Source organism: Empidonax traillii, unplaced genomic scaffold (assembly GCF_003031625.1).
Source record: "Empidonax traillii isolate 1590-97213 ecotype Southwest subspecies unplaced genomic scaffold, ASM303162v1 scaffold119:size1479319, whole genome shotgun sequence".
NCBI classification, from domain to species: Eukaryota; Metazoa; Chordata; class Aves; order Passeriformes; family Tyrannidae; genus Empidonax; species Empidonax traillii.
Genome location: NW_020955312.1, coordinates 951,812 through 978,023, shown reverse-complemented (window position 1 = coordinate 978,023; position 26,212 = coordinate 951,812). Strand labels below are relative to the sequence as shown.

The window sequence follows — 26,212 nt, the reverse complement described above, 5'->3', positions numbered from 1 at the left end:
GAACAAGCACATGAGTTGTGGTGTTTTTTATTAGTTCACAGGTCTACAAATTCAGAAGTTTTAGTTCCAGAGATAAAACAAAAAACCAAATGTCAGAATCATCTATTTGAATATCTTACAACCAGTTTTGACATTCATATCCCTATATTCCTACAACAGCAGAAATAGGTGAGGTGTATATTCTTGCATGCCGAGTTTGGTCACAGTTTGATCAGTTCATCTTTTTTGTAAAGAAAGAATACTCCTTAAGACTTTTTTTCTGCCTATGTTCTGGGAAATCCTCCATAGAAATACCAGTGAGTGACAGTCAGGTATTTAAAGGATGTGTGCTTTTTACTTTCTGAACTTCAGCTCATCTTTTAGAGGAGTAATTTAGAGGAAAAGAACCATTTCACTTTATCTGTCTGAGCTGACAGAAGCTATGGAACGAAGCAATTTTGGGGACTAGACAACAAGTATAACTGGGCATATTTGGAGAAGGCTATTGTCTTCTTTGGTATGTTGTTATTCATTCTCAAAGTGTCTGGACCATTTTAAATCATACAGAATAGTAGTACTTCACTGGTTTTGTGGTAAGGTATTGGTGAAAAATACTATATTGATGTTCATAGTCTACAAGCAAACTTTTCTGTCATTTTCCCATATTCCTTATATATGGGAAAGTACTGTGATGTTGAAAACATTATATGTTTGCTGGTATTAAATGCAAACATATTAACGTCAGGAATTCTGCATTTGCTGAGGAACCCTGAAAAACAGGTTTTACTGCTGCCCTAAGATTAATCAAGAAGATAATCACATCTTACTCCATAAATTATCCATCTTTCTTTTTATTATTTTGAGATTACTGATAGACACATAGCATTATGTATTTTAATGATGTAGAAACTGACAGTTCTGTACAGGAAGAATTTTTAGATTTAGTTGCATAGCCGTGACTAGCTTCTAGACAAAGTTTTTAGAAATTCTGTATAAATACAGAAACAAAAGTTAATATCCCCTTGAATAAAACATAGAAAAAGCTGTTAAATCATTGTAATATTCTAACTGTCTTGGGAACTCCCAAAATTCATTAAGTTCCAAGGGAAGGCCGGGGACTTGTTCAGGCATGCTGCTATTTCCCTTGGATAGTTTTGTCTTTAAAAGGTGAAACACTAAATTACCCACTTGGGAGAAGGTTTAGAAAACATATGATTCTTTAATATTATGCACTTGGACCCCAGAAGGACTCAGACTTTATTAGTACACTAATTCACAAGATTTCTTTCAGAGACATGGGAGATACTAAAGCAAAGTCTGAATTTTACCAAGTTTCCCTATACCTCCTGGGTTCTAGGAAAACTTGTAGCTATAGTAGAAGGTTGAAATGTTTATTGTAACAGAAGTCTTCCCAATATATATTTGTTTCCTTTCCAAAGACAGCTTGACTATCACCAATAGGGCCTTTTTTTTAGGATTTTAAGAAAAATGGTAGTTTGAATGTGGGAAAATTAGTCTGAACTCCTTTATGCTCAAAACATTTTCTTTTCTGCCTCAGACATGCATGTTTTGACTTAAACCATTTCCTGTTTAAGGGTAGAAGAGCAGCAGATAGGTAAACAGAGAACATGTAACATTCTGTCAAAAATAACCCCAAAATTATTTATAATTCCTTTATCTGGATTTTGGTGAGACAGGTGGCTTCCCCCCCAACGCCTGTGGCAGCATTTCACTCCCTGTTTCTGATTGTCGAGCCAGTGGGCTGCCCTCACTCCTGCTGGGCCGGCAGGCGCCATCCAGGGAGCAGACGATGGTGACATTTGCTCCAACTGCTCTAGCGGTTCTGCTAGCCCTGCTTTTCTGCAAGGGTACACATGGTTCTGCAAGTGGGATCACACAGAGTTCTCTTCTATAAAATAGACTCTTAAGCAGACTCCTCTGCCTTTAAAAGCTTTTAGACTCTGACTTTTTGCATTAGAAAACTTAAAAATATTGCCTTAGATTAGGGCAGCCACTCAGCCCATGGACATTTGGGCTTAATTACTCGTCCCAGGCTCTACACACTCTCATAACTGTAAACTCTCCTTCACTCCACCTTATAATGTGCAGATGCTTTTAACAGAAATACCTCCCAAATACGACTGGCAACAACATACACAAATTGAATAAGTTTCAGGCTTGCTTGATGGTGGGGTTTTGTGCTTCTCTCCACTGGGTTGCACTCATCACTAGCCATGATGTTTTAAAAATGTATTTTAAAGGTGTACATCTAAAATATATTTGAAGAAAGGTTTTGAAATATGGAAATCAGCCATCCTGTTGTTTTATAGTGATGAAAGTAGAAGAAGTTCTGAATGTCGAATGTTGAAATGACAGTAGTCAACTAATTCATGGGTAAAAGTCTACTGGGTTCCCTTTCTCGTAAGGGATTTTTAATGGAAAAATAATGAAAAATAAAATAGAATTCTGTGCAAAAAAATCAATTTAAAAATAAATTAAATTATATAGCGTCATTCTAACCTAGATCAAATTCCTTAGAAAATTCTGTGACGGTTGCAATATTATGCAATCAGAGAAAGTTCAATCAAAATCAGATTTAAAGGAATGGAAATTTTTCTTACTACAGAAGCATACATTCGAAATAACTCCAGCTTCACCTGGTATCAGATTATGAGAGTCAAATAATTTATTAGTCTTTAAAAGCAAGTTAATCCAATTGGAAATATTAAAATTATTAAGAAAACACGTGAGTATTGCATTGTTTCAGCTTTACAAATTGTTAAATAAGAGTTAGGAAAAGTATGAATGAATTTGATGTATCCTCTGGCAATTAAGACAATATAATTTCTATGCAGAACAGTCTTCTGTAGTAAGTTAGAGGATGTGTTCTATTAAGTAATTTCTACTGTAACTATTTACATAATTCTTTTTTGTACAAGTCATTTATTAACAATATATACTTTACTATAAACTCATTCAGCAAAATCCTAGCCACATAAAATTTGTTTTCAGTTTTTCCATTTGTTTCACTGGAACCATAATCTCATCAACTACCTTTTGGAGATGTTCACAAGCGAATGAGTCAGGGAAATTGTAGAAGTGACCAATCATTTCATTCTTTAGAAAGGTGTTTGGCAGTCAGTGTAATCATTTACTTATCTGTTTAGGCTTCTCTGAATCAAATAATTAAAGAAAATCTGTGGTTAGTTCAGGAATATAAAATCTTTCATAACTACTAATTAAACAGTAAAGATCTCACAGAACTCTACGACAATAGTATCAGGTTGGAAGCTGCTGCTAGTGACCATCAGCAGATAAGTGTTAATATTGCTCATTCAATTAATTGTTCTCACCTCTAAAATTCAATGGTTGCAACTATTTAATAACATTAGAATACTTGCAGTAATACCTATCACCAGAATTCTCCTTTTCTTCTTGGATATTTCACACTTTCCTATTTTCATTTTTTGCTTATTTGCTGTAGTGGGGTATTTTATTATTTTTACAGAGCAGTTCATGTAAGGTTCTCAAAATATATTATTCATAAATTCCACTTTTGCATCTGAAATGTATTTATTTTTGTATATAAATACCTAATGCAGTAATTAAAATTTACTGTTACATATAACTTCTCCATAAAACATTTCTTCTGCTAATTGTGAGTTTTATGACATTAAGACTTTAATTCAGAAAACAGTCAAGTGAAAATCAGAAAAAGTAAAATCTATGACGATGAACTTGAAGGTATAGTGGCCAGATGTAGTGTTTTATTGACTCATTAGATACAACTTGAAAGATTTTCTTTTTTTTAGGTTAACAGTGCTGTGAAACCTGAGTCAAATGATATTTTAGAACTTCATTGTGGCAATGACAGAAAAAATATCTTCTGTTTCTTTTCCTTGTGTTTATACATAGCTCTCAAAATAAAAGCTTATCAGTACCAACCGTAATCCATTAAAAATATGATTCAGGTGTTTTAGGTTATTCCTTGATTGCTTTCAATGCCTACATTTTGGAAAATAATATGCATTTAAGTTATCATCAGACCTTACCTTCATATCAGCAATTTCAGGTAAGTATCTTTATTAACTCAGATCATACACAGGAACCAGGTCCTGATATTTTGGTACTTTAGTCCATTTTCTAGATGTACAGTGTAGAAGTGTTCAAATAAATACATTAGATGTAAAATTCAGATTATTTGCCCTAACATTACTCTTAGCAGTCCATTTTATGTCTTATATCTGTAAGTTCACTCATCGGTCATTTTTTCATAATATTGCCATTAATTTTGCATTTCAAAATTTGCTGGATTCACTTTGCTACTGACAAATATAAATAAGAAAATTCCTTCCAAGGTGTTCTCAGTAACTATAGATGTCTTCTGTATTTCAGAACAAAACTCTCTTAAGTCACATGTTAGACATAACCCTATTTGAAGGAAAAGTTGGAGATTTAAAAACTGGAAGAAATTATTGCCTATCTTTCTTCACCAAGTGAGTGTAAATTATGTTCTGTTGATACGACAGCAGAGGCAATGCTATAAGTATTGAAACGTTTTCCTAAAGGGACTGTATTATATTAAGAATTTAAAGTATTTTTTTCTGAATGAAGAATTAGGGTACACTCCCTTCCAACCTCTTTACAGAGAAATGTATTTGTGTAAGTTTATCAACTGGACCTTTTATTTCTTTGAATGTAAGAGTATCTGTTTTCCACATTCTCAGAATTTAATAGTTCTTGGTAATATCTGCAAAAAAGATTTTCCACTCAATAGTTTTCCTCTTCTGGACATAGTATGGATGATATTATCATGCATCTCAATGATGTAGTCTGGAAGCAAAAGAAAATTGCAAATGAGCTGGCATATATTATTGCTTTTTTCCTTCTCAATTTGAATACAATAAAATAAACATAGTAAAATACATCAAAATAGCAATGCAATACCAACATGATCTAGTTTCATTAGAAATGCTATATAGTAATTTTTTTTTTTGCTTTTTAAAATCTTGTTTATGAAGAAAATGGTTATGAAGGTGTTGTTATTCTATAGGAGCTTATAATCAGTATTTCAGTACACATACCAAGCTTGAGGTAGGAATTAGTGATGGCAACGCTTTGGACAGGCCTCAGTGCCATTCAGCAGTGGTATGTGTATGAAGAATAGAAATTCTCCTCACAATACTATTTTAAGGATTACAGAGTCAATCTAAATTCCTTTTTGATAACTCTTCATTTTGTTAAATAAATAACTGGTCAAACTACTAAAACATTCCTACCACTCTCGCATAAAGAAAGTATTCAGGAATTATGATAAAAGGAAAAACCACGTTGGTTACATACACTAGCTATGAAAAGACACGTATTCTTCTCAGGTTTTTGCTAATAAGTGAAGTACAGCAGCATCAGAAAATCAATTCTGGAGAAGTGTCAAAGTAATGATCTTTCTTGGTGCTCTGCTACGTACGTACACCGGTACAACAACAGGAACATTCAAGAAGGAAGTGGGTTTATCCTTAATTCCTTAGAATTTGCTTTCCTATATATATAATTAGTCAAAATTAGAAGCCAATTTTTACTAATACAAATGTAAAAGCAAATTACCTTTTTTTTTCCTATTTTTTAAATATTATTTTTCTTCATTTTAACTGGAAATACCCACAAAGTGTTCAGGGCCAGGCTGAATGGGGCTCTGAGCAACCTGGTCTAGTGGAAAGTGTTTCAGTCCAACCAGAGAGTTTGGAACTAGATGATTTTTAAGGTTCCTTCCAACCCAAACCATTCTATGATACTGTGATTCTAATGTTTAATTTGATCAAATATCAGTGTAGTCAAATATCACTCTGAACAAGAAAAATATTTCTCTATAGTTCTTTGTCTTGAGATACTCTTATTATGAATTTGTTTTTCTCAGTGGTTTACCCTCTGAAACAGCACTTTCCTCCACAAAAACATTCTTCATATATCCTTTATATCTATATCTTCCACTAATCAATGGGATATCTGTCATATTGAAAGTGCTAGCTTCATTATAAGATAAATCACACATTTTCATTTTCTCTAGATGACTTTGGAATAAACTGTAACAGGTCTTGATAATATCTTTAAATTCATCCTATGTAGTACCTAATATTTTCCCTAAATATTTGGGTTTGAGTGTTATGGTGGGTTTTGCTTGGTGGGTTTTGTTTGTTTTTCAGTGCTGATAGGTTATTAGTTTGTACCTGTGTATTTTGGTGTGGCAAAATCCTCTGTGTAAGAGATTTGTAGATTGGTCTTTTTGTGGTAGACAGCAACAAAATCTTGCTTAATACAACTTCTCCCCTACAAATATATAGCAGCAGTTTCTTTTGGAAATCTTAATGTGCTAACATATTCGCACCAGGATTATGATTGTGCTTTAAAAACAAATCTAGTTATTTACCATATCTTTCTTTTTGCACTGAATAAGCTTAGAATTTATAATCGATGAGCAAAATTTGATACTTCTGATGTGTTGTCCTAATGTGTCAGTGTTTGTACTGTAGACAACAGCTTTTGTTCTCATAGTTAAATTAAGGAAGATTCCTAAATATAAAAGTATGGCGTGTCATTATAACTTAAGAACTCCTATCTGTTCTTAATATTGCAAGCAACGTTGCCTTACAAAACACTGATAATCTATTTTTTCACATAACTTTTATTTAAAGACTATAATGCAAACTATAATTGCTTTAAAACATAAGTAAAATATTCATTCTTGTATTCACTGTTATCTTCAAGTGGCCATGTTACAGTAATATATTGGGGGAAGGAGCCCTATTGATTCCTGTTTTGTTTTTTTTTTTTTTTTTACTTTCTGGATAACTGACATATTATTGCAGTAAAACATATGTAGGGTCAATTCATGCTGAATAGTTATTAGAAACCATGATAACAAAAGTCATTACACTGCAGTTCAGTTTTGACAGTAAAATTTCTGCAACATTATCACAAATCCTCATGCATTAGTGCAATGATCCTTACTATAGTTTCATATTAGAATCAAAAGACTGCTGTAGCATGCTTGATACAAAAAGTCCTGCAAGACAAGTGAAGTTCTTTTATGCTTTTACAGATAACATATTTTCATGTCTTTCTCATGCACGTATCTGAGCCTGAGCACTCCTGGATATTTCTGTTTTTAGTATATTTCTCACCTGGGATACGACTGTTTTAAAATAATATCCATGCTGTTTAGAAAGGCCAAATAGAACACAAAGTAGACCCAATAATGGGCACATTTCAGTTTAGGCAATGAATTCCTTCTGATTTTGATGTTTCCGTTTACTGACATAAAGGGAAAAAAAAATTATTTTTCTCATATAATCAAAAAAATAATTTCTATCTCTATATTGTGGTTTTAGTTCACTTATCTGGAGATCTTGGTTTGGTTCATGTCATCACAGTACTAATAATGAAAGCACGGAAAAGATTTTGGCAAAAAATACCCCACCCATTCCCCCTTCTTTACAGATCTTAAAGGAAAAATAAAACTCTCAAAGATTCAATGTGAAGATGCAGAAAATTATTATAATTTTATCTCTATCTAAATTAAATTCTAAACCAGCTTTCAGTAATGTTTTGATTTGGAACAGAAATGGGTAATTGAGCTGAAATTTGGTATTCGTCAATACAACAAGACTAGATAGTAACCACTAAGCAAAAATGCATTATAAGCAGGTTGTTTAACTGAAGTTCTCTTTGCGTTTAGAGTTTTGATACTATAATTCATTGACAGAATAGCCAGTTTTATATGAAAACATGAGGGAAAAAGACATATCTTCAATAAGCTTTTCATTACGTAAATTTACTAAACATTCTTAGAGCTGATTATATTTAAACAATGTAAACATCAAGTTGATGTTAGGATTAAATTTGTATCAATAACTTAATAAGTTCAAATGACTCAGTTAGAAAATTAATGCAACAGGCTGCCAAACCAAATTATTGTTTTGATAGAAAAAGGATGTTATCAAGCTAATTTGTGGAGAAGTCAGTCTCCTTTCCAGATGCATCAGAGACGTCAGTGGCTAGTCAGATCACAGTTTTGATGCACAGGACAACATTTTTGCATCACAGAATGCAGTGAAATCTATAGGACTTCAGTGTTAGTTAATCTTACTGTCACCCAGAAGAAGGTGTCCCATTACAGCAAGTAAAATCTCTTTGTTCTGGTGTGCTGGTTTATTTTTTCTTAGTAAAAGAAATGTAGATATTTGGTAATTTGGTTAGGCATTTAATTTTAAAATTGAGTGTTCTCTAATGCCTGGGGATTAAAGATGATGGAAAGTTGGGGTTTTGTTGTGGGGTTTTTTTTGTGGTTTTTTTTTGGTGTTTTTTTGTTTTGTTTTGTTTTGTTTTGTTTTGTTTTTTTTCCCTGCATAGTCATAGTTATTTTAAGATCACTTGAACCCTTTTGTACCTCAGTGCCACCTGTGGTATAAAGACAAATTAGATGAATAGGAATATTAGTAGTCATAGTGGTTTAGGTTTCTTACAGTACACAGTTTCCTAACAGAGGGGTCATGGATGGTGATGCCTTTGGGCACTAGACTTTGATTCACAAAACCAGCAATTTTGACTGCAGATGAAATATTCTTTCAGTGCTATATTAACAGGAGTCGATGCTGAGAAGGTTTTGATGTCAGCCTTTGAGTTAAGGGGTATCAGGCAAATAAACAAAAATTATCTTTTGCAAAACATAAAACAATTTAACCAGCAGAGATTTTTTTATGTGTTTAATTGCTGCATATCATTAGCCTCACTTAGAAAGAAATAATCAAAGAAAACTTGTGAGCTCAGTTCTTCCACTAGCAGTGTTATACCTTAACACATTAGCTTATTTTTTTGTTACACCTTAACAGATTCTACCTTTAACTTAAAGGAATCACTCTTTCCTACTTTATCTCCACATCCTTATGGTTTTTCCAGACTCTATGCACCAGACTGAACAGAATAGGAAAAGAGGGACTGGGAAAGCACGTCTCCTTTACTAAACTAAGTAGAAAGAGGTGGATATCGTTAGCAGTTCTAGACAATCTGTCCTAACACATACAATATTAATGTGCCTGTATGCACAAATTGTAGGAAAGACCTGGTATGAGGCTGCTCAGTCCTGGGTCAGCTGGTGGCTGTGATCATCTGTCTTATTTATGTATCCATAAAAACCCTTTGCATCCATTTAAGTAGGAGATTTGACTTACACAAGTTTTGTAACACACTTCCCTTAGGAAGTAAACCTTGCCCTGATACCTTTTTTGTGAGACTTTTGTACTGGGAAATCTATGTATGTGGGCTGACTTGCCCCTAATATAACACTGGTTTGTTCTGTAACGCTTTACAGAGATGTTGGAATTATTACTGATTTAACCAAAAAAAAGCAGAATCAGTAAGCAGAATAGATTCCATTCTTAAATTCGACACTCTCCTTTTTTTTTCTTTCAAGTTTTTACTTTCTTCCACTTACTGACATGTGAAGTAGCCAGGTTGAATAGTTCCAGAGTAGTAAACAACTTCCTTAAGAAATGTTCAAAAGTTCAAAAATATCAGTATCTTATTTTGTCTACTTTAGATGTTCATTTTTAACTGCATGGATTAATAGTTCGAGATTTGCACTCTTATTAGCTACATAAATTCATGTTCATTCACATTTACTTCAAACTTACATTAAGAGCATCATTAAGGTCACAGTGTCAGAGCTTAATCTTGCAAATACTTTATAAAAATATTTTGTGGCAAAGTAACTTGACTTAGCACTTAATAACTGACCAAAAAAACTTGCAGCAACCAATAAACAAAATGCTCTAAATTATTAATAATCATATTTTTTCTTTCCTTTTTAGTATATAAACAGTTATTAGAATCTTTCATGATTATAAAGCACACCTACACTGTATCTCATCCCAAATGTTACAGTAAGAGTACTTACATTGAAGTCTTTTTAGTCCTACGTTTTCCATGCTTGATTGCTTGAAAAAGTAAAAAAATTCTTAATAGTTTAACATATAAGATTAATATGCCTTGTTGCGCAAACTGCTACTCTTGAAACTGATAGTGACTTTGTGTTGTTCCTTCTTAAACCTTTCTGCTCTAAAAGGATTGTAATAGCATAGATCAGCAAGAATGGTCTCAGCTACAATTAGCTGGAAATAGTCTAACAAAATAATTCTCAACTGACTGTGTTGAGTGTCTCTTTTTGGTATTTTGACAGGGAGTGTGGGGGGGCGTTAAGATACTCCAAGCTTTTCTTTCTTAAAAAGAAACACCATTCATTTTCTTTCATTTTGGAATGGGAAAAAATTCCAACGATGTACTGGCCAACTCCAATCCTACTACATGCGCTGTAGTTTACTGTAATTATCTAAATAATCTCCTAGAGGATTCATAAAAAGAGAAATTATATTATATATATGGATAATGTAATTCTGTGTAAGCAACCATCCCAAGAAAACTACAAAAACCGTCAGCAGAGCATTTTGTTCAAGTTTGTACAGACAGATAATATCCCATCTTCTGAGAAGAGCAGGTGGAATTGTTGTCTCATGTACTGAGGACAAGGAATATTATGAAAATTGACAGCACTATGGCTACCATATTGATTTAAAAAATGAGAGATGACTCACTCTAAAACAGAAATTTGGAGTGAGAAAGAAGAATCTCCTTATCCTTTGAAAGAGAGCAAGAAACTGATGCGTAGTATGAATCACATCAGCCTCCCAAAGAGGTAATTTTCACAAAGACACAGAAAATAGCCTAATGCAGATTTCATTGAAGGCCTCATTAGCATTACAACAACAATGGTTGACATCTGAGGAGAAAGGCCTATCTCCCAACCAAGTGTAACTGTAAGGTTTAGACATTTTTTGGTACATGCCATGCGTCAGTCTGCTCTGGCATTCAGTGTTCTGCTTCAGATGTTTATCATATCCATGTCCTGCTTTGGAAATAATTATTATCACTACTGTTCACTAAAAGCTGTTCAGGTTCCCTTCTGAGCGTAAGAATGAAGGGCCACCACAGACTATGCAAGAACAGCTCAGTGATGCCGATGGGCAACATCTTACCCCTGTCAGATACTTATCTGCCCATCATTGTGAGCATCCATGGAATAGAGAAGGGAACACAGTAAGAGCAGCTATGCCATTCTGCTGTTCCAGCAGTCTTGAAATTATTGAGATTCAAGAAAATCACCTTCCATAGGAAGAATGACAGAGTCAGAAGGGTTTCTCTTGGCAATAATAAGGAGACCAGGCAATGGCTCTCAGGAAAGCATTACATTAACAAGCTGGAGTGTACACAGTTAAAGCACACAGTTTTGTCTGGAAGCAATAGATGAAAAAAAAATTTTCAATCATATGTGCCTCCTCAGCTTTCAGATGAAGATCCCTGACCTAAGAAAACAAGTAGAAAAGGTGTAAACTAGGAAGTTTGTGATGTTATAGGTCTCCCAGCTGACCTTTTATTTTTTTTTCTTACCATATGTAAGGTTAACCACTGAGATCTTTTAGGGATTATTTTTAATATGTGGTCAACCACTAAAATATGAAAGCACATGTCCAGAGAACCAAGTGGTTTGAAGAGTGTCCAGAGAACCTGATTTTGAAGTGGCAGAAAAACAAAGAGGAACTCATGTGCTGCTGTTGTCAGTGTGCAACCACTTCACGCCTTTGCTAGGTATACTTATGCCAAAGTATCCAAGTACTGATAACTCCCAAAAACAGTGAAGGGTTGAATCAGAAGGGATAGGTCCACTGAAGAAAATGTAAAATTAGCAGTATTGCTGACATTGATTCCTGTCCATAAAACAGTGTCTGGTGGGAATGAGGGAAACTATCATGATGCTCTGAATCCTCTACTATCTAGTAGTGACAGTGGGTCAAATTCCTCTTCAGTTTTAGCGTGTTTTGTCACTGGTATTTGTTTGCCGTGCTCGGGACTGTGTTCCTACTCCCTTGGGAAATTTAAAAGTAGTATCTAATGAGGTTACAGTGTCTGGACTGCAGCATTAGTGCACCAGTACATTGCATTTGCTGTAATTATTTACAAATAAGTAAACTGTAGAAAAGGCTAGAATAAAATAGTATGCCAGAAAAAAAAAATTGGGCATTTTTTTTTAGTCTTGCTCTACCACCAATGGGTATAGCAGAGCTGTGCAAGTCAGTTTATAGTTAGAAACAAATACCAAGAATTCTTCAAATTTGTTTTAGGCTAATCTAGAACTAAGATTTTCAGAATATCAGAAAGAGAGAAAAAAGTGTTGTAGGTTGTAGAAAATAAAAGTTAGCTTCTGAAAATAATCACTTTGTTTTGATTAGAAACAAGATATTTGCAAACCAATGGGTAGATCTACAGAAGCATTTGATATTTTCCAGCAAGGGGAGATAGAGTACTTCTCCACTTAAATGTCAGTGATCCTGGTGCTCAGTATCCTCCCAGGTTCAAATATCCTGTTATTGAAAATAAAATTCCCTCATTTCCCAAGAATACCTGCCTGAATGACGAGGTTACAAATTATCATTGGCTAAGTCTGCCTTGATTTCTCACTGTATTGTCACATGCTGTGAATAATTAGTTTTGAAGGAGACAAAAAGGATGAAATAGTCATTTACAGTGTTCATCTAACAGTAGAATCCTGGCCTGAAATAAATTTTGAGTAAATTATGCTAAAAGAAGTAGTTTCATCAGTAACACTGAAGAAAGAAACTCCAAAATAATGTAGGTCCCAGATCTGGGCACACAATTGAAAGGTTTGACATCTTCTTTCAAATCTCTGCTCTAAATGAGACAGTGAGAATGTGAATTTGAGTCTTCCACTTGTTGAAAACCCTTAAGGCTGGGATTTTGCAGAACAGTCCCTCCATGATTTTCGGGGCCCAAACTTTTATCCCTTCACATTATTACTGTATGTCAGGGAACTCTCAAGGGTGCTGGTACTCATTGCCAGCCACTCCTGCTTTTCCTGGTTTTTCTACTTCTACTGGACCTGCATAATACAGATGGAAGCTTTTTCCTTACTTTCTGTCTATAAGTGAGGGTGTGGCAGGATACTAGAACACTTTTTAAGGCATCCCAGAGGCCTGGGTTTTAGTGTCACTCCCCCTTCAGTGAAGAGTAATTTTGCCTAATTCTTTTTTTTTTTTTGTCTGAATCTGTAACAGCACTTAGAGTATTAAAAAGTGAGAACACAGATACAAATTATGTTAACTAAGAATAAAAAAACACCATTTACTCTATTTACGCTGCAAACAGATGTCAATTCTCATCTTCAACCATCTCTGAATAAGATGGTTGTCAGTGTTTTAGATTTTGTGAATGTTCCTCTCTCTTAATGTTATACCTTACCACGCTAGAGTCACTCTTATCTTTCAAAACTTCTAGGAGGGCTAGATAGATTTCGTGTTTTCCTTTAAATAAGCAGAACACATAACCCAGGTGAATAAATGATGCTTTATTAGAACAAAGGCTCTTTTTATACTCAGAAGTTCCCTTGTATACTCAACCGGTTGGTAAACAACCCTATCCTTCAATGAGGTGTGAAATTCTAGCACCTCCCTTTTATGGCTACTTGACATTTTACAGCAGGGATATATCTTTCAATCAACCTGACATGCCGTGTCAACCTTCAAATTAAAAAGAACCCACACTGACATATAAACAATTAAGTTATTTGTAGCCTATTGCTGCTTCTTGTTTGAAACCAGACACTGATGGCAGTTAACCACTCTCTGGGGGAATGGTTTTGGAGAGAGTGATTGCCCAGTCCTTCAGCAAAGTGCCATAGTACAGCCACGAGGGATGAGGGACAGAGGAAGTGGCAACACCTATTTGAGGTGAGAGAGAACTGAGGTAGGATGCAGAATTCCATGACAACAAGTGTCGCACTGAAGAGAGTCCTCCTGAGTATAGATAGCAGCCGCCTTTCATGGGGCTACTCAAACACAGAACACAGTCCCATGACAGCTTCAGCAGATCTAAATTACTGCAGCTGCAGTCTAGCTCTTCCCTCATGCTGCCTACTCTGGGTACCAGCCTGGAGACCTGATATGGCAGAACATTAAACTGGAAAATCAGGTTTACTTGCAGTCACATTGACACTAAATGACAGCTTTGCCAGCTCCCTTTCCTGCATGTCCCCTTCTCAAGACAAGCAGGGGTTACATTGCTGGGCATCTGGTGGATACTGTAACCATCAACACCTTGGCTGATACCTTCACACACATGGAGCTGGAACTTCACATAATCTTTCATAATCCTTTTTAAAATAGTCCTTATATAGTCTTTTGTGTAGAGCAGTGCTGGTAGAAATTTTTGATCTGACGTACCAAGTACACTCAAAAAGTGTGATTCTACCAACTCTGAAAGATGAAAAGATCCCTTTGTGTGTCTTGGTGGTAGAGTTAATATGGCATAAAATTAAAATATATATCAATTTGTCTTAAAGCAAATAGAGCTGAGACTGAGTGCTTCCTGAAAAACTTTAGGTTTGCATTGAGATAAATATTTTATTAGAAGTTAAACCAAAAGGATGTAAGGCAAACCACTTTTCCTTGCTTGTCTGAAGGCACTGTATCTAGTGCCCTGATCTAAGAGGTCTTTAAGATAGGAGAATGATGTGTCCCTGTCACAACACAAAGACAGAAATGAAACAATGATCAAGGCTAGAAATCCACTTCTCTAGAGAGAAGTTGTGGAATATTGATTCATGCTCTTGAGTATGAGTCCCTGAAAATCACTATTGATAAACCCATGGTTTGGGATTTGTTGGAATAAATGCATTGTATGAATATCTAAAGGTTATATAGGTCTTTTAACACAAAAAAGTATTCACAGTTTCTGAAAAGGATTTGCTAAATTAAAAAGTGAGTGACTGAATGCGAAAAAGAGGGAAAGAATGAAGAATTATAGTATGAAAAAGCACCAGAGCTGATTTAATTTCCAGAGATATACTATGCTGATGCAATTTTACTATCTATTTACCAGAAACCCAATGTAATTTTGTTAGTCCTAATATGTTTTACCACTAAATCTAGCCATTCTTGACATTGATTTCAGTGCAATTTGTGCAATAGGTCAAGTAAAGTGGTGCTTATTGACTGCTGATTGTATATGTTTTTCCACCTGAAGTGTTATTGTTAATTGACATGCTCTTTCATTTTTCTGAGATAATTTTTACTCTATTTAATAACTGCCTAAATTTCCCCCTTTGTAAACTAGGTCTCTTTCATGACAAACATCAAATATAGTTTTGAAAATCAGATAAATTGCAGGCACTAATTCATTTCTTCAACGACAGAACATTAAAATAATCAGATTCAAACCAGTTTGTCAAACACAATTTTCCTTTAGCGTTAATATATGCTGTCTGCCCCTAAATAAATCACCCATTTCTAAATGTCTTGTAGTCTTGTCCTATACCATTATTTCTAGTAGTATCATTGCAAAAGAATGCTGGCTAACTCTAATGGCCTGAAGTTTTCTGAATAATTCTCTTTCTCTTGACATATTGCAGAATGCTCTACCTCTATTCCTAGGTGATTACAGGTCTTATATTGCCAGACTCTTTATCTCAGTTGTTGGAGAGCATAAAATTGTAAGAAAGGTTATCTAATTTTGGCCTGTTCCTTTCCATTATAAAGCTTTTTCCTTGTATTTCAGAGATTACCTTCAGGAACTTTTTGGTTATTTGGTAATGGTGATAGGGATGGTACTTAGTTTTCTGATGCCAAGGCTGCATGTCTAAATTCCTTCATGTAGTAAGAGCAAATTGGCTGAAGTAATACATCAGAAAGAAGCCCAAACATAATTTTAAACAATAGCAATCTGATTTCTGCATTGGTTAACTAGCAGATAGCATAAGTATTTCCTCTTCTTTTGAGAAGTTCAGCATTGATCCCTCTACAATTCCATGTGTTTGTTTTAATTTATTCCAAATGTGTGTTTTTCTATTTCTAAGGTGCTCAAAATGGCTGTACAAAGACAGTAACAGAGGCTCCAAGAAAAAAATTTTTTTTTTGAAATGTCCTATTGGATGTGTATCTTCTTTCAGAGACACTGAAATAATGACTACTTTTTGTCATCCACCAAGCAGACTCCTTTCCAGCACTCCTCATATTACCCCATGATTCTTGTGTTCCTTCTGCATGCTGGGATCCCAGTAATACTCCTCTCTGAGTTGTTCTAGGAATAAATTGATACACCCAGGTATCAAACCTCTTACTCTCTGCTTCATTCTGTGGCAGGCAGAGAAGGCAGCTATCCACTTCAACTGGAAAAAAAAAAAAAAGTGTGAATTGAAATTTCCGTATTACATGATCCAAAAAAAAAAAAAAAAATTTACACAAAGGTTTATTCTGTAACCATGAAAGTGCTGACGTCAGTAGAGCTTCATAACATGCAAAACATGTTTTTAGATCCATGAGCTTTGTCAGTGCTTTTGGCAAAGTTTAGAAATGCTTCCTAGAACTTACTCCACAAGGGAACCACCTTCCTGGGTACTTTTATGCCCTGTACAGCCCTCAGAGAGCAGGCAGCTGTCACCAGTCTGGTGAAAACTCAGGCCAGAGGAGAGGTAATCGGCACTCTAGAAGAGGTTCCTAAACCAAAGACTAGGGTTTTTAATCTCTTGACCCTAAATGATAATGAACACCGCATGATTTCAGTGCAAAGTCCAGGCTAGTTACTTAAAAATAAAAAAAAAAAAAAAAAAAAAAACATAAAATCACAAAATTGTTTGTGTTGGTAGGGACCTTAAAGATCATCTGGTTCACCCACCTCTGCCATAGACAGGGACACCATCCTTGCAGTCTCCAAGTTGTCATTCTACTGCAAGTTATATGTCAAGAATTGTACAGATTTATGCTTCTATAGTAGTTCACTACAACCAACATGCTCTATAGGCATCCTACACTCCGTTTTGTCACTCCCATGTCCCTGGTCTGCTTTCCTTAGGCCAGCTGAGTTCATCAGACTAACACACAGAATACACAGATACCTCAGTGTGGGCTTCTCTAAAGAAATGGATTTGCACAGGTGCAACTGGAAAACTCTCAGGATACCTGGGAGGGTTATGGTGAAGTGTCAGATTGCAGAAATCCAGTCTGATTTGCTGAACAACTGTTGTCGGTGTAAGTTAAGAAAAAAGTTATGTTCAGTACACGTGACTCCAAAGTCAATGAATGATACAAAATATTGAGTTAGGTTATTTTTCCACAGAATTTTTATTTATTAGTGAATAATATACTTTGTGAACCTGATTAAAATTCCAGTTTTATTGAGCAGAGAAAAACTTCCTCATCTTGAGATTTAACAAAAGCAAATTCATATCCACTCCTTACAGAAATCTCTGTAATGTTACACAATGCACATATTTGGAAGATATGTTTCTTTGGCAGCATATTGTATATGGAAATAATTTCTATTGTATTTCTTATGGAAATTATTTATGTTATGGTTTTCCTATGTGTATCTGAAAACAAAAATATGTATACTATTTTATATAAAATGTACAATGCATACTATAGATATTATATACATAGATAGATATATATATATATTCTAGAGATTATATTCATTTCATACATCAAATTCAGGCTAAGCAAATTGTCCAAATTTGTTTACTAATTTCATACTTATCTTTTCTTTTAATATCCTGTCTTGGTTCTCTAGTTATAGCATAGGCGCACCTAAAGTTTGCTAGAAACATTTGCCATTAGCTTCTTCTAAAAAAAAAAAAAAAATTAAATTTGAGGATAATCCTACCTCCAGAGCTTATTCTGTTCCTGGCCATTGACTGTAACAGTGAAAGGCTCATCTGAAAGCAGTGGAGCATCCCATCTAAAAGCATAAAACATATTACATTTCATGAAAAAGCTAATTCAGATTGTTTAATTCTGGTAATATTGCCTCTGTCACCTTCAAAATCAAAATGTTCTTTCCTGTTATTATAAAGAAAACAACCAAATTGCTTAAAAACCCATTTGAATACACAGCTGCCTTATGTTGCATACTAATTTGATTAAAAATGCTTGTGCCTCACCAGCGTTTTTTTGCATAAAACACACTAGTGAATTTAACAAAGGAATATAAATATGTTTTGGTAATTTTTGATGATAGAGTGTGCTACAGTGTCCACAATACCCCTGGACCGAACAAAGATCTCAACGCGGTGTTGGGAGATGTTAAATCGAATGTCTTGCCGTATTTGTTTGCTCAGTGCTTTGGGCACTGTGCCAACCTCATTGCGAATAACTGCATTAGTCAAGTGTATCCAAATTATTACAACACAGCGTCCATCCCAGTTATTGCTGTTGAAGCGTTTTCTGAATCTTCACATCACTAGAAACATTTATTTGAGGGGAGAGCTTTGCATAAATTCCGGGCAACTTTAATTTTAGACAGAAAATCTTAACATCTTTACAAGTTGTTTGTTATTCCTAGAAAGAGTAATTAAGAAATAATCGCACTATTTTAATTTACCTGTTTTGAACACCTTGCCTAAAGTGGGGAGCTTCCATGGCAATAGAATGAAGAAAGGAGGAGCCAGAGCAGGATTTATTGTATTTGTTTTTCAGTTGCAGTTGCTAAAAGTAAGTATTGTCAATAGTGATCCCACCTCTACTAGTTTAACTCCTTAATTTTTTGTCTAGATGATGATGCTGAAATAAGTCTTTGTCGACCTCTATTTACCACGCTTTTACAAAGGAAGTAGCAGACTGTATGTGTCTTAATCTTTACTTTTCTTGAGGAGATCCTCCTCCTAGTGCAGAGATGTCCAATATTTCTCACCATAGCAAACCCCTGTGCTTAAGTATGCCTGCAAACCTCAGAACTTGTACCTTCACATTTCCACCTTTGCACTTCAGGATAGCTCATGCTCAGGTGCTTGCATGGGTTCCAAGACAATGAAATAGTACTGAACTTTGCAGTCCTTATTGGTTCACTTCTCCTCCCAGCTGTCCATTTGTTTTACTCTGTAATTTCCAGCTCAGCGGAGTGCTGGCCATGGGACATAGATCTGACAGGAGAGAAGTACTGGAACTGCTTCATAGCTACATGTCATGGAAGAGATGAAGTTGGGTCACTCCTGTTACATACAGCAGGGCTGGCAAGGCAAAGAAATCTCCCTCCTCCTCCATTTGGAATTGTGGCTTCCTTCTACTGTGGTGGATGGCAGTGCTTTTTTCTCTTCATTATCTAGCCACAGTGAAAGAAGATTTCAATCTGCCACATTGGTCTCATATCCTTAAGTTTTTATTCTGGACACCAGGTCTGTTGGTAGACTGTATTTTATTAAGCCCTTTGGTTAGGAGTGAAAATCACAGCCTCTTGTTTACCAGTGTATCTGGTTGAGTTTGTTGTAGCTGGCAGTTTTGTGTGACGCACCTTTTTTTCCAGGAAATTATATATCATCCTGCCATGACAGTCTAAATTACCATCTACTAAACTTGGTTAAAAGAAGGAAGTTGCAATAATTTAAAAATACTGGACATCATATTGAAAAGCAAAAATCTCTAAATTTCCTGTGAAAGAAAATTTTCAAAGCCATTGAGTTCAAAACTTTTATATTTTTCATCATGGAAAAAATATATTTTGACATAGAGAGTGTATTGTAATGCTGTATTTAGAACATATCATTATATTACATGCAGCAGGTTCATGTCAATGTTTTCATACATTGTACTAACTTATAATTAATTTAATAAAAGCTAGAGATAATGGAAATTTCAGTAATTATCAAAATTTAATGGGAAAGCAGAAATGGCTTTTGGAAAAATTTTCATGAAAATAAAATACAACAAAATACTGGAAGAATATTCCTTTGGTGGAAAACTGAAATATTAACTGTACTTCTGCTTATCTTTAATAATTGCCAAATACACTTTTTTGCTGCTTTTTGTAATAAATGAATGTTCATTTTATGATGAAATATATAAATAACAAAACACTTTAGAAAGTTAAACCACTGCCTTCTGTATCAACTCCAGAACAACGTTCTCAGAAAACATTTCCTCTTTTTCTCACTAGGATCAGTACAAAATTACAAGTTTTAATGGCAAACTGCCATACACTTTTCCTCAAATATCCATTAGTCCCCATTTTTCACACACAAACAGGTTGTTGTCCATCACCTACAGAATGGTGACTGTCTGTGTGCAGTTCTGCAGGCAGCAGCAGGTAACCAGCAGCATGGTAAATTATCCTGCTGGAGTGAGGGATATATGATTTTCCACTCAGGTGTGGATGCACCTGCAGTATGGATAGATGAGAGAGTTTATGCAGATATGCAAACCATTTAACTAGAGGAGTAAATGCCATGCCTTATGGTGTGATGGGTAGGTCTATATAGGCTTTTAAGCTGTATCATGGTGATTCTCTGCCTGCCTTAAATTGTTTCACATTGAACACTTGTTTCAAATTAAAAGAATCCACAGTGACTAAATGACAGAGCAGAGATGCGTTGTCAAAGCCCTCAGACACTTGAATTTTACATATGCTTTTGGATTTTTAACATTAAATCTTCCATCTGCCAATATTGTTCCCAAGTCAGAAAATTATTCTGTTGAATGATGGGAAACTATTTTTATTTTATTTGGGCAAGAACGGACATTTTTGAAAACTTCTTAAATTTTGGTAAAACTGGGAAAGAATTTAAATTGGAGTTGCTCTGTGATGAAGAATTCTTGGCTGTGTTGTTTTGCATTGGATTGTACTATGGTGACTCCATTGATACACGCATTTTTGAAAACAACTGCTCATTCAACAAGAGCTTGGTCTCTTTCTCGATGGCTTCCTTGAGCAACCTGAAGTTCTATATATGTGGGCTTTACTCCCTCTTTAAATATAGTTTTCCTGCCTCTCCATTGGTTTAGCAAAATCAGGGTTTATATATGGCCAGAAATGACAGAGTAACTAAGGCAGCCATGCCCTTTTCAGCTCTCTGATGCACTCATGGTGTGCATACTTCCCAGGGCCAGTGTGTACAGCTTACCCAAACGTGCTGGGAAGGCAGGTGGCAATGATAGCCTTTGGATCAGAAAGACACACAGGTAGAATGCAGATAACCAGCTTTCTTTCATGTTAACACTTTGACATTCATCAAGATGCTTGGCATTCCTTTCTACCATTTGGAAGATGCTATACCCACCAGATATTTCAAATTGCATTCTTTCTTTTATGGGGACAAAAAAAAAGCTTAGGGTAATTGATTTCTCCCCAGTGCCGTGTGGAGCATCCTGTAAAAGAGATTATGTTTGGTTTCCTGAATCAATATTTTGTGAACATATTTTCTTCTCAGGAAGGAGATGTTGTGAAGAAAAACGCTGACCACAAAGAAAGAGATAAGCCTGTATCTCCTTGCAAAAAGATTTAATCTGTTACAGTTCTGATATACCTGTACAGGAACACATGAAAAGGAGTTAATGAAAGATAGTACATCAATATACATAAGAGAAAATACTTTCCCCTCTTCTTCCACATACATATACTTCTGTTTAGATGCAAGGTGATCAAAGTATAGCAAACAAGCCATTGAGAGAATCTCTATGGTACTTGAACGATCTTCAGCTACTCTGAACCTCTGTGTGAAGCCCAGATTCCCGCAGCCATAATTTTCTTCTAGTATTAAATGAAGAAACAGTTCTAGTTCAGAATTATAGCTAGAATGCTATAATTTTCTAAAGTATTGCCCATGATCATTTAAAGTGTTGTCAGCCACTGAATAGTGACTGACAATCAGTTCAGTGAAGTCCAGCTGCTGCTTTAAGTCTGGCATTGGAACATGCACTCTGGGACACTGGGTCAGGTACCCTGCAAGGGTATTTTATTAAATTAACAGTAGTGAATGGTGCATAAAATTGTCATTAGGATGAATTTATTATATTATAATTTTATTCTCACATTATTCTGTATGGGGTGCTACCCCAACAGAGTTTCCAATTCAGTAGTATGCCTGAAGCCAGGGGTTTTATCAGCAGCATGTCAAAGGGTGCCTGGCTCTCATTCATATATAATTTACTCTTATTACACAAAATATTTCTATTTTTCTGCACTAACAGTTGTATATTTTCTAATGAAGGTTTAAATCAACTGGGAACAAGGGTATAAATAGAGTTTCAGTATTTTGTGCCAAATATGGATTGTTTGTCTTCCTGTTAGTTATGGATTGTGAGTGTATTATTGCTGAAGGAAAATCTTTGGGTTTTTATTTTTCTTTCATGTATTTATTTATCATTTAATAGAAATTATAGAAGCTTTTCAAGAGTTCAAAATGAATTATATAATTAGAAAAATGTCTGAGATTATTAAAATAAAACATATGAGCCTACCTTGTCTGCCCAGGTCAGTTTTACGCTTCATTGAATTTGTGAAGGTAACTCTGACAGTATTTTGGTATTTAGTATTTATTAGCTGGTTCTAGATAAGAGCTACACAGATGAAAGATTCCATGACTACATCTTGTTTTACAGGTAATATTTCCAATAAAGTTTTGAAATTTCTCCCAAATTAATTCTTTTCTTGTATCTACTATATTCATTGTGTCTAATTATAAAGTCCTATGTTGCTTGTGTAATGGTTAGCAAGTGTTAGTTACTTGCAGAACTGAGGACTTTTCAGTTTTTCGGGACATACACGCTTGAGTCCTTCTTTTCACATGTCTCCAGTAAAGGTCTAGGTGAATTGCCACTCTTTCCCAGCCTTTTTAGGAAAGGCAGCTGGTTGTGACTGTTGTATATGATGATGGAGTGTTTGATGTATGTCCTTCTTAATACACATGCTGAAACATTTCAGGTTTACATTCTCATAGTCATCTAAATGCTTGTGGTGTTGCTTATGTTGAGAAGTACAGATTTGGGCCTCACTATATTCCAGACTTTGTGCCTGAGCTTCATGATGAAGGAAGCTTTCTGCTCATACTGCCAACTGTTGAAGTATCCTAAAATAACATCTGAAATTAGGAAGGAATTATACTTTTTGCTGTAATGGACCCTTTATCATTATTTGTGTATTATCTGGTTTCATCAGGAACTTATAAAAGAGCAACTCATGGCTCTTTTTCTTTTTCTGGGCTTTTGATTCTTGCAAGTCCTCATTTATAAAAGCTGTGATTAGCCACTGCTTTTGGTTTAAAATTGTCAAAAGATAACCTAAATTTTTTTTCCCCTTGGAAATTCTGATGAATGAGCCTGTTGAACCAAGAGTTAAGTTCTGTCTCTTTCTTTCCATGTTTCTCTTAAATTGTGTCACCTCCACTGGAATGATAAAGGAATTATTCCAATGACTACAAAACCCCACTATTTCAACATTTTCCAAACAAAAGAAAAAAAAAATTAACATCACTGTTACAGAATTCTCTCCCAAATACAGATTTTTTTTACCCTTAAATCAGTATATTATTCTCTGAAACATGTCCACCAATCTATGTATAAACATGTCAGTAACAATATTAAGATGGTTTCCCCCTGAAAGTGTGTTACCACTATCAAGAGTCTGAAAATGAGCTCAGAAAGCCAAGTACATTTATTGAAAGTATTCTGAATGAGCTAAATACCTAAAGAAACTGAGTATATTTGCATGAGAGATGTTTTCCTTTGAAAAATTGCAGGTTTTCAGAATTGAATTTTTCATAGGACTTTATTTAGAAGCTTTAGCAAGGACATGCTTTTTGAGCCTAGGACAGTATTTCTACTCATCTTCAGTTGCCAGAACTGGGACTTCAGCATCTATCCCAAATAATCTCAGGTTTTCGAAGTCCATGCTGCTGAATGTGTATGGTTAGATTTTTATCATTCTCTTCTCTTGAAGCTCTACTGGTGACTTTGTAGTGCATGAAAATACCCATGCCTGCTCTGAATTAATGCAGAATGGAGAACCTGAACTTTGATAGTCAATCTTTAGATGAGTGCCATATCCAGTGGCTGGTTGACTTATGGCATAAGTGAACCCCTCTGTTAACCCCAGTCCCGAGCTTTTCACATATGTCACCCTGGTATGAAACAGGAGAACGTTTTAAATTGGGAATAAGCTTGTGGTACAGGAGGATTCTTTCCTGCACATCCCTAAAGCTGAGCTTTACCTAAGATCAAAGGCCACCCTTTTTAAAATGTAAATATTATAATATTTTTTCCTGTCTATGTGTTTATACTTTTAGCAGAAACTGACATATAAAAAGCTCTCCATAGCTCTGCAAGTCAAAACATTAAAGTTTAAACACTGAGAAGTATTCATCGGTGCAACTATTTTGCTGAGGTGATAAATATAATTTGAAGGAATATATTCGAATGAAAGCTATCATACTGTGTTGCTATCAATTTTTATATAATGAAGGAGATTAAATGAATCCTTGCTAATGCATTATTGGTATGTGAAGAACAAGAAGAAACAAATTACACACATTTTCCCACTTAATTATTGTGCTAGACACATTGTCATATCATTGACCTATTTGGTCATGCCCAAGTTAATCATGCCTGAACCTTTTCCCAGTGGGAAATAAGCTTCTGCACTTCCTGTCTTGCAGGAATATCAACTAAAACTCAGTCACATATGCCCGTAGTCTGATCACTGCAGCCCACCGTAACCGCTGTCTCCAGCAGCGAAACCGCAGTCTGTGGCGTGCCCGTGAGAGTCGGTGTCAGAAACCCATCACTTCTCGTGTGCCTCCACTCAACTCGCTCAATCACTTACTATATTAAATTATAACAATCTCCTTTTGCAAAGGCATTCCCTCCTTTTTTTTTTCTTTCCTTTTTTTTTTTTTTTTTTTTTTTTTTTGGTTGTTGTTGTTTGCAGGGAACTGTTTTGTCACACTGAAATAGAGTTTATGTGCAGTGACAGCCTAATAAGCCAGCAACTTTAGTCGCTTATTAAAGTCAAGCATGTGTCTTTGTTTCATGTTGCTAATGATGTGGAACCGTGGAGGCCCGAGTATATTTCGTCTGGACGGTGTGGGAGCGAATGCTGAGAGCTCATTACTTGGCTCCCCATTGGAATCCTGCAGGCTTCTGCTCATTGAGGAGACTGTGGGGGCTTTGACAGAATTATTATACTGAATATTTTTAGACTCATTAACTATATCACCAAAGCAAAACATCTCTTCCTTAGATGCAAATGGCTGCAGCTACTGTGGCTTTGCTTTAGTTATTACAGAAAAAAAAGGATGAAGCTTGAAAACAACTTAGGGAAGGGATTTTCATGCCCGAATGTTTGAATTTGTAACTTATATTGGGAATGTGTAAGCCTTTTTTACCACATTTAAGCCACTCATGTCTAAATGCCATTTAAAAATGCATATATTCCGTTTCATGTTGTAAGCAGTGCTCAATCCTTTAAATTTATAAAGTGCCATTGAAGTACACAGCAAAATAGGAGCTTTTGAAATTCCCCTTCCTATTCCAAGGTGAAAAGATAAAATGTTAAAAGCTCACGTTAAAGCAATTATAGATGCTTCAGTTAAGCCTTCAAAGAAAAAGAAATTCAGAGTTAATGCTAAAAATTCTGATTTTCGTTTCACCTAAGTGCTGGAACATATGTACTGTGCTGTATGAAAAATCACACACTTCTCCAGGCTGTACAATTCCTAACCAAAACAGAGTGATTTAAAGATGAACAGTGAGACAAAATTTTTAGCCTAAGTCTGAATTTCCTTGCTAAGATGGGTTTAAGTTCGTACTTAATGTTACTTTATTGTAGCTTTTTGAGGTTTAATTGAGACTTAAGACATACTTGAAGAAAAATATGAATACCTTAAAATTAATTCTTGAGAGCAAAGGACAGAAAATTGCATTTATGGCTCCATTTGTCGGAAAAGTGAGGTTGGCTGTGAACTGTACATTATTTCACCTTCTATAAAATTGTATTTTGATTTCTTGATGGGGACCTTCTCTATATGTTGTGTACAAGCTTGCCTTATATAAATTATCAGTTTAAGTATTTGCCCATGTACATGTACACTCAAAAAATCTAGAGACAAGTGGTTTTTTTCTCATGTGTGCAAGCTTTCATTAGGATTTTATTCTCCAAAATTATTGTAGGTGAAAAAAACAACTATTTTGATTCCTAGGAAGAACGACATTGCTTTTATTTGTGGTTCATTTCCTGCTGTAGTATTCTCTGACAATGGTGACACTGTCTTTATACATCAAGAAGTTCTTCTTTCTATGACTGCCAGGGACTCTGGAGGGAATACTTCGTATCTGAAACATGTTTTCCTTTGGGA

General features: G+C 35.2%; 1 protein-coding gene across 1 annotated transcript in view; it reads left to right on the top strand.

Moving 5' to 3' along the window:
• CCDC178 (coiled-coil domain containing 178) overlaps positions 1-26,212 on the top strand; it is a 182,995-nt gene that overhangs the window by 122,519 nt on the left and 34,264 nt on the right. The window contains 2 exon segments of the mRNA XM_027883171.1: positions 298-311; positions 3,147-3,299. Coding sequence (XP_027738972.1) covers positions 298-311; positions 3,147-3,299 — 167 coding nt within the window.